The following is a 14,901-nucleotide window of genomic DNA, read 5'->3' on the forward strand; positions in this document are numbered from 1 at the left end:
CTTTTTCAAAATCAAGTTTAAAATGTTTCCTCCTGAAGTCGTGGCAGTAAATGCTTCTTTCTCTTCTGTGCCCTGCAGACGACCACAGAGAAACATCGCATGAGTTTCCCTGAAACTGTGGATGAGATACTAGACGTATCTGAGGATGAAGGTAGAGCAACAAAATTGTCATTATATTACTACTCTGATTTTATTATGTTTGAACTGGTCAGATACATTTATTTATTTTTTCAACTCTTTTGCCCTTTACCCTTTTTTAGGAATTGCACAGCTAACATTAGGTATGAATGTCTCTTTCTCTCTTTGTGCGGCATTCATAGGTTCTTTTAATAAAGTGTTTGGCTCCATTTCAAGCGCACTCTCTCCATCTTTACCTCCCTGCCTCTCTCTCGCGTTCCCTCTGTGGTGGTGCTCACTGTGATGGTGGCTCTGGTTTCTCATTGGCATGCACCCATAGCACCCATGTCTGTAACCTCTAAATGTCCCTTTGATGACACCCTCATCCTCTAACTGTCCAGGTTATATAACAGCAGTCCTTGTTTTTACAGTCAGAGTTTTATTGAGTATCAATCCTATAATCATTGTTACAGATATCAAATCAAATCAAATGAATATTTTACTGCACTGTGGGCATTATTAGTTCCTAGTTGAGTTGTGTTAATGCTTCAATCTTCTGTTTGTCTAAAGTAGTGTCTGCATTTGAATCTGTTTCCATTGTGCATCAGTGTGATCTGGGTTCGCCTGTGTTTGTTTGACATTAGGGGGAATAGTAAATTACTAGAATAGATTACTATAATCATTTATTATACAAACGATGTATGTGATATCTGGAGGAGTTGCTCAGATCGCCCAGTGTCAGCACTGCAGATCGAGGCTTTTAGCCACTTTCAGTCATTTTAGGGGGGTTTTTGAACCAGTAATGTTGGAGTTGTTTTTTAAACAAAACATTTTTAATAATCACCTGCGTTGTACTTTCCCAGCAGTCAGACACAGTTAAGTTAGTTTGTGAACATAAAGTAGCATTTAGCAGCTAAACAGCCAGATTTTTGCCAAAAGCAGCTAAAAAGGAGAGTGATTGTTGTTTGTAGTACATTTGACCAACTGCATAGAAGACAATCTGATTCCTTTTCATATCGACACACACATGCCCAGTGTACGTGAATGCTCACATGATATACATGTACAGGTGTGTTAGTGCTGACAGGGATCACTACTGATGCGGAGCTAAAACACTCATGCAGACAGAGATTGTTATACTCAGAGACCCTGTTTTAAAATGAAAACGTATTAGTATGGATGTTGCCATAATGTCTGCTCATAGTTAACGACGTGTTTCTGTTGCCCCCACATGGCCAAAGAAATAAAAAAGGTTTAACTAAGTAATGCCTGAAGATAACAACGCCACTGGCAATGATGTCGGAGGACTTTGCAGTGTGACTTGATATTTTTAGACCCCCTGATAATTCAGCTGACAGATTGTCACTTTTACTCTAAATATAGAAAGTAGCTGAGTTGCCTTCTAAAAAGAGTCATCTCACATCCGGAGTGGTAAAATGATATATTGCATATTGCAATGGTTCGCGTACCCGACGTGGCACACATGCATGGTACACAAAACAGAACCTGTGGGAAGTGCCTGCACAGTCAAACTTAGTGTAATGACACCTACTGTATCACATTGGCTCTGCAGCTCATACGGACCCACTCACACAAGCTGAGCTGATACAGTCACATTTAAAAACACCCAGGGAAGACTGACTTTCGTTGCTTGTGAATTTCTGAAAATTACAGCCAGTTTCAGGGGGTAAGTAACCAAAACCCACCTCAGCTCACATCAAGATAATACTGCACTGTGGGTTCAAAGTGGAGTAAAGAACAGATTGCCTTGTCTTGTGTGTTGTTGTGTCTGATGCCGTTGTGATTGTGTCTGTGTTTCTATTCATGTGTTTTTTTTTAAAGCAAATCTCCCCACACGTCACTCTCTGAGCCAGACGATACATCTGTAACCTCAAGCTCAATAACTGTTTGTTCTCTAGACAGCAGATTTCTGGAATGAGATTATGTTGCTCTGTGCACAACTATCCAGACTACATTTACCAGGAGTGCTCTCCTGTTTCAATGTAGTAATGTTTAGATGTGTTGATTCAAAAGTGCCAGATTCAGCAGCCTGGACTGTGGAAGTGTTTTAGCCGATCTGTAGAAGTGATTGTATTTCAGTTATTTTATTGTAAGGGCAGTAAAGTCAGTGTACAGATCCTCATCACTAATGTCTCATTTCACCAGTCCACACCACAGAGCCATCATCTAAATCCTGGGTCATCATGTTTTCTAACCCGTCTAACCACCGGTTAACCATCTTGTTCTTTTGTTTCTCTCTTTCTCTTTGTGCTGTTTCACCCACCTGACCACGGTCTGTTCGCTCTCTTTGGCTTGTTGTTCTCTGAAGGAGAGGAGCTCTTGGGGACAGAAGGGGCCAGGTACATGAAGATGGATGACATGAAAGACCATGATGACGATTTCCTCTCCCCCAAGAAATCACTGGAGTACGAGAGAGGGCTGGGCACAGCGTAAGGGGGGCTGGGGGGGGAAGTAGTGGAGAGAGCTGAGCTGGTAGCCACGGGCTAATAAGTGGATGGATGGATGGATGGATAGAGGGGGGCACACCATAGACAATCTCTGAACACCAGGGATGAGCACTTGGGAGGAGGTGAGACGTAGAGAAACTTCTTTTATCTGACTTTTTCTCTTTTCATACAACAGAAATTACTCGCCAGCGATTCCCAGGATCCCACGAGTCTCTCCAGAGACTGTTATCCTGAAAGAACATGAGATGGACCAGGTACTGTACTGCCCAGCATGATGAATATACTGCAACATGACAATATTAAAGGGGTAACAGTTTAAAATGGCTCCTCCATAATTTTGGGTGACTGAAAAGACAGATTTAAAAATATGAATAAATTGTTCACATTAAAGCAGCACAGCCATTAAAGTATCATCTTTCATTAGACCTTCCTTAACTGATATATGCCAACATTTTGCCATTTACCAACTTGCAACTCATTTGCAAAGCAGAATTTCATGTATAAAAGTGTAAGTGAAATGACTCAAATCAGCCGAGTGCCCCTTATACTAAAGGTCCACTTACTTATCCTTTTGTTTACCAAATCTCCATCTTCTTCAGTCAAAAGGTTTGTCTCAGTCTCTGTGAAATCTTTTAGATAAAGACTGTGAGATGCAGTTGAAAGCCTAGAAACAAGTGAGTGAGTGGACCTTGAGTAAAGATCCTCTTCCTGCATTTTATCTAAGGTCAAGAATACAATTTCACAACATGCATGTATTTAATAGGATTTTTTTGATATGGAGGCTTGATTTTATGGAGGTGCTTTAATCTAAATACACAGTTTTTGAAAGAGGATACTTGCACCATGATCCAGTCATTTACAGATTCTATTTTTTTGTAACATGAGATCTTGAAATATTTCCTTGTCAGTCATTTGAATATAAAAGATGTTTCATCTTCATTATCCACTGTCAAAATGATCACTTCAAAAATGAATACAGATAATCCTTTATCATATCCCTCTCCATATCCTCTCCTATACACAGATGATAGTGTAAGTAATAAAGGTTGGGTTCCCATAAAACTCGAAGCTGAACTGTGTTCCTTTTGAGAATTAAGCGTTTTTCTTTCTGTTATAGCAACACACTCCACTTCCACTGCCCAAAGAATATGATGACGACTCACTGATTCCCAGCAGCCCAGCCACTGAGACATCGGATAATGTCAGCCCAGTCGCCAGTCCCATACACACAGGGTCAGCACAGCAGTAATGCAGAAAAATAAAACATTTTATCTCAATTAATCTGTATTTGATATCTGATCTGGCAACTGATTATCACATCCCACGTCTGATGGCAGGTTCCTGGTCAGTTTCATGGTGGATGCTCGGGGTGGCTCCATGCGAGGCAGCAGGCATAATGGTCTGCGTGTCATCATACCTCCGCGGACCTGTGCGGCCCCCACCCGCATCACCTGCCGCCTGGTGAAGCCACAGAAGCTGACTAGCCCCCCTCCACTGGTGGAGGGAGAGGGGCTGGCCAGCAGAATCATCTCCCTGGGTCCAGCTGGGATGCAGTTCCTGGGGTGAGGAAGCCTTAGAGCCGCCTATGTCTACTGGTTATAAACCTTTTCTTACGTTAAATAAGGCCTATAAATGGGGGGGACAGTAATAGAAACTTTCTTCTTATTGTCCTCTTTGGAAAAGTCATGATTATTACAGACTCTATATGTGTTGTTCAGACCAGTGATCGTGGAGATCCCCCATTTTGCTGCTCTGGGTCGTGGTGACCGAGAGCTCGTGGTGCTGAGGAGCGAGAACGGATCTGTCTGGAAAGAACATCGCAATCGCTACGGTGATGAGGTTTTAGAAACAATCCTCAACGGGATGGATGAGGGTAAGAGTTAAAACGCGTCATGCTTGATTTCAAACTGACTGTGCTCGGTATCAATTCTAAAGAATTACAACCTCCTCTCTTCTCTCCCCAGACTTAGAAAGTCAAGAGGAGCTCGGGAAGAAGCGAATTCGCAGAATCATCTCCACTGACTTCCCCCTTTACTTTGCTGTCGTATCACGCGTCCAGCAAGAGAGCGATCTGATTGGTCCGGAGGGAGGTTCTCTGACAAGTAAATTGGTGCCGCTGGTCCAGGCCACGTTTCCGGAGACAGCAGTCACCAAGCGAGTGCGACTGGGGCTGCAGGTGAGATGGGACGATGTGGAAAAGGATGGAGAAGAGATACAGATCGTTAATGCCTGTGTTGCCTGAAAAGAAAAAGCATGTTGGATGGATTTTTGATTAATTTTGGAATGAACCGATCATATCAGCCGAGTTTTCCTGATATGCCGTTCAATTTCTGTTTGCTTTTTTTGCTTTTAGAGGACCTGTTTTTCCTTTTATTTCACACAGTGCATGCACTTGGCACCTTTACATGACATAGACATGCTCATTTAGTGCTGATATGTTATTGTTTGTGTTATCTTTAGTGATGTCTTTCTTACTAATACATTTATGTCACAGATGAAGCCCTGTATTTAGTATATTTTACACATTAATTTGAGATGCCTTTCCCAAACATTGCCTAATGGGAAATCTTCTGCATTCATGGTACAACCAGTACAACAACTGTGTTTGTGTTTATATTTATACTGACCATGGTTTTGGTATCATGAATGTCTGAAAATGTACTAAAAAGCCTTTTTATAAGAACTGATATGTTTCCCACACCTGAGGACCTGAGCTTCACAACTTTACAATTGTGGTTTTATCACACTTTGTTGAAGCCCTCGCTGTTTGTTCAGCAACAAGTCTCAAGTTCAGATTCCCTCAAATTACACACCAAAGAAAAGAGAATTAACTTTTTAGTTAACTTTATCACACTAATATACAGCAAATAATTGTTAATAAGAGGACATATTTACAAGGAACATATGAAGTGAGTACATTTTAACAATCTCATCTTTCTGCCCAGTGGTTCAAATGAAACCAGTTTTCTTTGCACAAGCATCCACCCGTCAGGACCCAGTCACACATAGACAATGTTTCAATGGTGAACCTTCATCCCCCCTCTTCACTTGCAGTCCATTAGAGAGTGGGGGCAAATACAACCATTGTTTGCTGAGGCAAGGAATATCACACAGTGGCTTCACATAGAGTTCAACTTTAGTGAAGTGTGACCCACGATATTTCCTTTATATTCGCCAATGTGTGACCGGGCCTAGCTGTTGGTCCTAGCTGTCTAATGTCCTGCCCCCACATTCTGTTTCAAAAGGAAAACCTAATAAATAGAATTTCATTTGACTGTCAGCTGTAAAATCAATATCAGAACATTTGGAATCTGATTTCTTTTAACATGGTTAAATTGCAGATTGCACAATCGAAAATCAACTCAGTGATACCTTTCACTTTTGATGTTTTCATTTTGGAATAATTTCAATCTTCTATTCAAAGTTTAAAAGCAAAAGTGCAAGTGAGCCAATAATCCATTTTAATCAGCAGGAATCATAGAAACATTTAATTCCAGAGTCAGAATATTTTTCTCTAAACCAAAATGACAGTTTGATATAGTTCGAATGTACCTTCTACTGTGTGTTTTAATTCAACAGCTGTACTTTAGACAAATATATGAGTTCATTATAAGTGAAATATTTCTAGTAAACTAACACAGAAGCTACCACACATGTTGTTACCTCTAAGCTGAAAATAGTTAATATAACTAAATGTAAATAAATTAGACACAATTTTGTTCTGCAGTTTTATTTTAACCATTTCATCCTTTTCAGGATCACATTATATTGAACTAAAATCTTATTATAACCATGTGGCCTTATGAAAAACCACAGAGCCTTTTTCTTTGATATCCTTTTTGTATTAATGATTGTAAAAGCTCCTTGTTAAAGCACGTTGTTACTTTTCACAATAAAAGATGATGATTAAGTTCTACAACCAGTGTGTGTTGCAATTGTCTTTCCAAATGTATTTATTTAAACCTTGAGGAATATTATTCACTCTTGGCTTCTCTCTCTCTCTCTCTCTTCATCTTTAATTTTTCCCTATCCGGTTGTCCTCTCTTTGACCTTTTTTTGCCCGTCCATCATGTCTCATTCTACCTGTTATCCCAAAAAATCTCAATTACCTGCTCATATCTTTTATTTTCTCACTTCTTTCTTCCACATCATCAAACCTGTGCCCATGTTACGTTTCCTCCATTCCCCATTGTTTACTCTCAACCTCAGGCTCAGCCAGTTCCAGATGAACTGGTTGCAAAGCTGCTAGGTAACCAGGCAAACTTCAGCCCTGTGGTTACTGTGGAGCCTCGGCGGCGCAAATTCCACCGACCCATTGGCCTGCGCATACCCCTGCCCCCGTCCTGGAAGGAGAGCCCCAGAGACTCCGGGGAGGGCGACACCACCAGTCTGCGCCTGCTTTGCTCCGTCATAGGTACTGCATGCATGACTGGGAGTTTTGTACAAGCGTGTCTGTTTTGATGGGGATGGTTTCTTTCGAAGGCTACGGAGAGTTGAGAGACAACATTGCTGATTTGTAGAAAAGTTTCTGTTCTATCTCAGAACAATTATTAGACTTCCTCTTTATATTTGTGTTGAAGCTAGATTAACCAGTTTGACCTTTCTCATCCTGCCTGTTTCCCAGGTGGCACAGCGCCGGCACAATGGGAGGATATCACTGGCACGACCAAACTTATCTATGCTAATGACTGTGCCGGTTTCACAACCAATGTATCAGCACGGTAAGTTCAGTTGACCAACGCATACAAAATATCTACCATTAAATATCGAGTTGAAATGTACCTGTGCCGTCTCAAGTTATTCGGTCAATCTGATGATGAAAGACAAAGATATACAGTATGTACAATGATGTGATTACATTATTTCCTCTCAGGTTCTGGCTGGCAGACTGTCCTCGGACAGCTGAGGCCGTCTCCTTTTCCAACCTGCTCTACAGAGAGCTGTCAGCTGTACCCTACATGGCCAAGTTTGTTGTGTTTGCAAAGATGAATGAGCTGCGCGAGGGCCGCCTGCGCTGCTACTGCATGACCGACGACAAGATGGATAAAACCCTGGAGCAGCACGAGAACTTCACAGAGGTGGCTCGGAGCAGAGACATAGAGGTCAGTCCAGAGACGAAGGCAGGGCATCACATGGACATGGTAAAATTGACCTGAGTTTTCAAAACCACCGTCAAACACATGAGACTCAACACTTGAATTATGTTGTACTCAATGACATATGTATTGCTCTGCTTTGCATTTCTACCACAGACAGTAAAATAGGATGATGCGTTTCAGCTTCCTCCCACTATCCAGAAATTTTATCCAAAATTTCCCAAATAGGAACACTGGCGTCTTGCACCAATGATGTCATAGGGAATCTGTGCAGTAGAGATTAGGGGATGGAGCCACATCCCTGCTGATATACACACGCTCGCTCTTTCGCAAGTCATTTTAAGCTGTCAATTATCTATAAAATCACATAACTATGTAAAACCAAACTTATCAGAAACATGAGCACTTGAAGATACATTAATGTGAACGACCTAAACTGAAAGTAAACATCTTTAGAAAAGTTTTTTTGTTTGGCCCATGTCCAATCCACTAACATGGAGGAGGCAGATTTTATGGGTACACTGCAGCCAGCCACCAGGGGTAATTGAAACACTTTGGTTTCACCTTTGGCGAGCTGTCGTTTCGTCCATCTTTATATGATCTATGGTTTCTAATGTACTTCTTCTCACTTTGGCTCATGCCGGGTCACATGTTGCAGGTGATGGAGGGAATGCCACTTCATCTGGAGTGTTCAGGAAATCTGGTGCCAGTGAGGAAGGCTACCCAGCAGCCTCGCTGCTTCAGCTTCCAGGCCTTCAGAGATAACAGACTTCCTGTGTCTGTTAAGGTATTTCTCCATTTGGCTTTCTCTTACAAATTTTTCCTCAATTTTATTTTCTTTGTTGCTAACTGTTACACCACCAGCTCAATTACCACTCTATGTGTCTTCATTGATCTCTCCCATGTCTGTGACTCTAAGGTGAGAGACAGCAGTAAAGAACCCACTGGATTTTTGTCCTTCCTGCGCAAGACCACTAAGTATGAGGACAATCAACATGTGCTGTGTAACCTCAACATTACCATGCCTCCATGCATCAGGGTAAAGCTCTGCAGTTCAGCTCACATTAACACGACATGTTAGGGTGTATTTATTTAAAGTTATTTACAGTTTTGTCCCTGTGATGTCTGACCTCCGTGATTTTTGCTTGTGACTGACAGATTGTGGGAAGTGAAGACCGGAGGAGAACTCTGACCCCGCTCGCTTTAAGAGAAAGATACAGCGCCCTGAATGAGCCTGCAATGGGTATGAGACTCACGGCAAAGATATTTTTCCCCATCATACTACTCAAACCACAGCACTATACTACTGTATGTGTAGCAATACACAGATAATCTCAATACATGTTTAACTTTCTGTTGAATTTCAGCATCAATGAGTGCCATGGAGAGGACTGAGCTGAAAATGGCTGTGATTGCAGAACAGTTGGGACTGAGCTGGGCCGGTAATATACAACAGACTAGTGTGTGTGTGTGTGTGTGTGTGTGTGTGTGCATGGGTGCTTGCTGTAAACTGTCCATGTTTACCTTATGTCTGACAAGCTTGCCTCGCTCGTTGCTGATTAAACAAAGTTATAACATGGCAACTGGCCATTCAAACTAATTACTGTCTGTTTTCCAACCGTGGCTTTTTAACAGACAGAATATTTGTTCTCATCTAGTTGGAGCTTATGTGAAGTAGGGTTCTATTTCGAGAACAACACCGTGAATGTGGCAACTGCATGACACACAGGAAAAATTTAACAAATATTGCCCCTGCTTGATTCAGATCTCCTCCTTCACTTTTTTAAAAACAGAGTTGGCACGTGAGCTTCAGCTCAGCGTGGACGACATCAATAAGATCCGTGTGGAGAATCCCAACTCGCTGCTGGAGCAGAGCTCAGCACTGCTCAACCTGTGGGCCACCCGCGAGGGCAAGAGGGCCAAGAGTGAGTTCATGAGTTTTAAATGTTAACAGAGTTCATCACCATGGTTCCGGAAGTAAAAATCCCATTAATTTTTTTTAATAGAGATTTTGATGATCTGCCATAATATTGTAACCATGTAACAACCAAGGTAGATTTACCACAAGCTATGAGACTATGAAACAATCCTGTAGAAGTCTGTGTGATATCAACTGCATTTTAAGGAAAACATGTTTTACTCATAATGTCAAACAGAAGCACTACACCGCCCACAATGCTTAGGTATTACAGCGACGTCTGTGACTGGTGGAGCTTTTACCATGGAAATGTTTATCACAACCCTGAAAAGCTACACTAGAATGGTTCAGCACTAAATAACATTAAACCACAGAACAACTGTGATTTCCCTTTGTAACATGCTGCAGTTTTTTAGCCATGAGGACAATAAAGTCCAAGAGTTAAATTCACAAGGTTAAAGACGCACACTGGAAGTCCTTGAAAAGGGATCATTTGCAATAGTTTATGAGATGCGTAGTTTCTTCACACTTACATAATTATGTTCACAGTCTTGTACTTTTATCTTTTTTTCGTTTTCCAATATTGTTTTTTGCATGTAATCATATGTTTTATGGTCATGATTCATCTCGCAGCTTGTCTTTTAATAAGGATTTTCTGTATCATCAATGGAGAAAATGAAGTTTGAAGTTTACTTCTGGAACCAGAGCCATTCTAAAAGTGGGGTGTCATGGTTACGCTCTATATTCTTTAAGGTTCTGCCTTTTTAATCCAGTCAAAGTCAGATTGGTTTTGTAATTTTGTTGCTGTTTGTCCCGGGAACCCCTCTCCTCCTTCCCCTTCTTCCTTGCTTTGCTTGTGTGTCTCCGGCATGTGTCGTCACTGCAGTGGAGAGCTTGTACACAGCTCTGAAGAGCATTGACCGCATGGACATCGTCAGCATGTTGGAGGGCCAGCCGCCTCAGCCTGCGAGACAAGGATCCCGTGATCTGAGCCGACGCCGACACAACGAAAGAGAACACCTCTCCCCTGGTATGACCAATGGTAAGCTCCCTCCCCAGTGCAGCCTCTTCCCTGTGTACCGTGTTCCCTCAACCCCGAGCCACTTTTCCAATAAACACATCCTCTTTCCCTAAAATCCCCTGAAGGTAAAGTGAAGTTTGATTTCTCCTGTGTTGTCCCCTTGTCGTTCTTATTTATTCCCCATGATGCTGTTGGGTGTGAAAGCTGCCACAAACGTCAAACTTTTGCAGGACTTTACCTCCAGCAACATGCAGAGGGACTCAGGACACTCCTACTTCAGCCTCTCTAGTTGATTATACATTTTACACTGCATTTAATTACTATGATGGAGGGATAAAGTGAATCGAGGTGAAACTTAAATGGTGATTTCCTGGGTGTCATCCAGCGCTCCTGAGCCATTGAGCATAACAAACATTCATAGAAATCAATAACCTAAAACTTTGACTAGTTATAGTTTAATTAGTGTTTTTATTGTTATTATCATTTTTGTGGTTAAGATGTTCCTTTTGATTAGCAATATTTTAGATGGACTGAACTTTAGTTGGGATATTTTGTCTAGAAAACCACACTTTGTCATACATGATCAGTCCACGTCGATCATAAGTATAGCTTAGCATTATTGGGCTTCTTACCAACTGTCAGTCCTCAGTCTTTTACTCCTTTTCCTCATGGTTTCCTTCACACATGCATAACCTACATCTTTATTGACTCCATTTTCACCTCTGGACTGGTGTGAGTAGCTTATGGTGCAGGCGATGAGTCAGTCCGACAGGTGACAGGTCCTCTCTGTGAAAACTGGAGCAATAGTCTGAGATGTAACCATGCATACAGATATGACCATGAGTGTCAAAGGGTGAAAAAAGGGAGACGTTCAGATCACAGCTGCAGTGAATCTGATAAGCGTGTATCTGTGTTGTCTGTCTATCTGTCCGTCTATCTGCCTCCCAAAGGCCGTTCCCGCTTTGACATTCAACGTAAAAATGCTGTGCCGCTCTGAATATTAGGATATTGTGTCTTCTGCTTATTTCAGAGTGACGGGTTTCAAGAGATTCGTGACTTACAGTTCCAGTTTAGTGCGTTTAACAAGCTAGAGTCTGAACCTGACTTTTTAGGCCATAAATAAAATGAATTAATTAAAGTGATTTGTCAGATGAATGACAAATATTAAATAGATAAATGAAACACACAAAGAAATGAAAAATAAATCATAAATGCTAAAAGAAATTGAAAACATTTCTCCTTAAAATGTGAAATTGTTTTTGATTCCCTTGTGCATTAGATTTGTTTGTACATTTTTAAATTTCTCTTTTCTTTTATCTCAGTTTGTCTAAAGAGTTAATTTATTCATTTTATATTAAAGGAATAGTTTTGGAAATGTCCTCATTATCTCTCTTATTGAAAAAAGTCAGAAATATGAAGCCACAGACAGCAGCTAGTTAGCTTAGCTTAGCATAAAGACTGGAAACAGCGAGCCTCGCTCTCTCCAGGTTTTGGGAGAGGACTCTGACACTGTTCAAGAAAGTATGGAGGACTGAGCCTGACTTAAAGTAATAATCGTTGTTGGTGGTGGTTTAATGGAGGTTTTGTACCGGACTATTTACTATTTCTTGACATGTTAACTTCTTGCCAAGAAACATGGAGGTATGGTACCAGACCAAAAAACATGCTATTTCAAAAACAGGACAGAGCTTGGTTAGCTGTTTTTGGTGCTTATGCTAAGCTAAGCTAACTAGCTGGTGGGGGTGTCTTAATATTTACCATACAGACATGAAAGTCGTGTCCTTGTCTGTGAACTCTTTGGTATGAAAAGAAATAGGTAGACTATCAAAGATTTTAAATTATATGCTTATGTATGTGTATATATATATATATATATATATATGGTTTTTTTTATTAAGACAGGTTCAGTCCTCCATACAAAAGATGCCATTTATCAGTGTTTTTTTAATCTAGAGGTGCTGAAGAAGCAGTCTGATTATTTGCTTGTGGAGTGGAGAAGTAAATTACACTGCAGACTCTATTCTGTCTTTTTTCTATTTTGACCAAACTATGGAGGATTTTAATAAAGTTTTCCTCCATAGTTCTAGTGCAGGTAAGCATATTTCAAAGGTTTGTTCAAGACCATTTCCAGGTTAGCAAATAAAAATACATGATATAAAACAGTAAGATGCCTTGTTTCAGGCTTCTGTAGTTGGAGATTTAGGTGCTGTCTGCCTGTGGTTGCATGGGGAGTAGTGTGAGACTCTTCAGGGCTAATGTTGGTGCACTGGATGTCCTTTTGGGAGCCCTGTTTTCATTCCCTGTGAATCTGTCCCTCTCTCTGTGTTTTTCTGGACATGTCATCTGCAGCCTAGCCGCCCTACTCTTCCTCCTTCTCACTCCTCTCCGAACTCTGACCTCATGCCGACCTCATGTTGACCTCTGACCCACATATTTATCTCTTTTTTCTTTTTGCGACCAGTCGTGCATTTTCTTTATTTCTTGTATTCTTGAAAACCCCACCTTTTTAAGTGTCTGCTCTGTGACCCCCTCACACAGACTTTTACTCAGCACCCACTGGGAGGGGGGAGGTTACCCTCTCTGTCTCTCACCGTTTCTGTGTCCATCACCCTATTTTATATTCTTCTCTCTCTCTCTTTTGCTACCTTTCTTCTCTCTTTCCGACTCTGTCCTCTCCCTTCTTTCCCTTCCCTCCTGCTTGACTGCACGTGCATGGAGTCTGACTTCCATCGCTCATTTCACCCTGTGTTTGCATGGTGACACTGGGATGAGGAGTATCACTGGCATGTTGGACAACTCAAACATTGCATTTGCACCTAATGCTGCTTAACTGACAGACTGTTGTTATTGCATGGCATGAACACAGATAATGATCCTACAGTCTGTCTCTGTTCCTCCTCAGGGCTCAGGTCTCAGGGGTTAAAAAAGGCCACAAACCTTTTTTGTGAGCTGTTTCTGCTCTATTCATGTATGAATGTTGTGGTTGTTTCTATGTAAACGTTGTCCATCTGATGGGTTTTTTCAAATATATATTTTTAATGTCCTTGTGAGTGTTGTTCAAGAGTGCACTTATTGTTTAATGTGAAACTCATCAATCAGTCTGTGTGAGCATCTTTATTTTAAACTGTAAGTGTTTGTGTCTTTCATTTAAATGTGTGGCCAGTGTTTAAGTGTATGTGCAAAAAGACTAAATTTACTTTATGTGTATTTTATGTGAGCTTCACTGCTTTATTGTTCTGTATTTATGTCTTTCAATCAATGGGGTCAGACAATCACAGCTACATTTTTTCATATTTTACACTCCCATTTATTTCTTCCTCTCCAAAAGGTCTTTCTTTTATGACCATTGCCTCCTGTACTAACAAGTCTGAACTGATAAAACTGACTACAAGTCATCAAAATATAGAGAATAGATTTGTATAAGGATATCTTCATGAAATAAACAGTGAAAATTGAAAATGCACTTTGCAAAACATGACATTTAGCAGTAACCGTTTCTATAGACAAAGTAGTTGAGAGGCTGAGAGACAGAACAGAAAGTAGGACTTCTTGGTCACTTGGTGTCACAAATATCTCCTGCACTCTCAGCAGTGCTCAACAGCAGTGATGCCAAGCACGAGTCAAGTTACACCCTGCACAGCACTGCCAGGTTTTCTCCTCAGTGAAAAGTGTACACATACAGTCACTCTCTCTCACCACCTCTCTCTCTTTATCTCTCTCACTCTCTCTCTCTCTCTCTCTTGTGCACACATGCTCTTGCTGAAGGGGAGTCACCTCGACTTCCTCTTCTTGTCCTGCAACATATCTCCTGTTTCATTATCTGGTTAATATATTTCTATACTTGTAACACTACCATTCACACTACATTGCCAAAAGTCCTCAAAAATTTTACATAAACTATGTGAAGGTTAGTCATTTTCAGCATAATTAACATAAGTGAGAAAAATACAAAGCAGATTATTTATACGCTTAAAGGAATTAATGTAGAATATACAAAACAATCATTCATGCTGCTGTGACATTGAGCTCTATCACATCAGTTATGAACGTGTGTTCAAGAAACTGTTGTAGGAGTGACCTGAGTCCACAGCACATTAACAGTTTGCAGTTTTGATGAGTGACGTAGCTTCATTTGAAATAAATATTCAAAAACATGTTTGAAACAGCAACCATGAGGCTAATGTAGCCTATGTGTGGTAATTATATGTATATACACTCAGTGGGTGGTTTATGGGGTATGTATACCTCAGACTAATACAGTCTAATACAACCAGTCCTGCA

The 14,901-nt window shown here is 40.8% G+C and overlaps 1 protein-coding gene across 20 annotated transcripts in view; it reads left to right on the forward strand.

Moving 5' to 3' along the window:
* ank1a (ankyrin 1, erythrocytic a) overlaps positions 1 to 14,901 on the forward strand; it is a 91,892-nt gene that overhangs the window by 69,793 nt on the left and 7,198 nt on the right. For 11 of the 20 annotated variants that reach the window (XM_069523730.1, XM_069523722.1, XM_069523719.1 and 8 more), the window contains 17 exons: positions 79 to 151; positions 261 to 281; positions 2,447 to 2,567; positions 2,761 to 2,839; positions 3,703 to 3,818; positions 3,923 to 4,147; positions 4,304 to 4,458; positions 4,550 to 4,761; positions 6,795 to 6,999; positions 7,210 to 7,306; positions 7,459 to 7,687; positions 8,340 to 8,468; positions 8,601 to 8,720; positions 8,840 to 8,924; positions 9,049 to 9,123; positions 9,475 to 9,606; positions 10,486 to 10,641. In XM_069523730.1, coding sequence (XP_069379831.1) covers positions 79 to 151; positions 261 to 281; positions 2,447 to 2,567; positions 2,761 to 2,839; positions 3,703 to 3,818; positions 3,923 to 4,147; positions 4,304 to 4,458; positions 4,550 to 4,761; positions 6,795 to 6,999; positions 7,210 to 7,306; positions 7,459 to 7,687; positions 8,340 to 8,468; positions 8,601 to 8,720; positions 8,840 to 8,924; positions 9,049 to 9,123; positions 9,475 to 9,606; positions 10,486 to 10,641 — 2,230 coding nt within the window. The remainder of the gene's footprint in view (positions 1 to 78; positions 152 to 260; positions 282 to 2,446; positions 2,568 to 2,760; positions 2,840 to 3,702; positions 3,819 to 3,922; positions 4,148 to 4,303; positions 4,459 to 4,549; positions 4,762 to 6,794; positions 7,000 to 7,209; positions 7,307 to 7,458; positions 7,688 to 8,339; positions 8,469 to 8,600; positions 8,721 to 8,839; positions 8,925 to 9,048; positions 9,124 to 9,474; positions 9,607 to 10,485; positions 10,642 to 14,901) is intronic. The other 9 variants (XM_069523721.1, XM_069523736.1, XM_069523733.1 and 6 more) reach the window with 6 other exon arrangements.

The sequence above is a fragment of the Paralichthys olivaceus genome, chromosome 4 (assembly GCF_024713975.1).
Source record: "Paralichthys olivaceus isolate ysfri-2021 chromosome 4, ASM2471397v2, whole genome shotgun sequence".
Lineage (NCBI taxonomy): Eukaryota > Metazoa > Chordata > Actinopteri > Pleuronectiformes > Paralichthyidae > Paralichthys > Paralichthys olivaceus.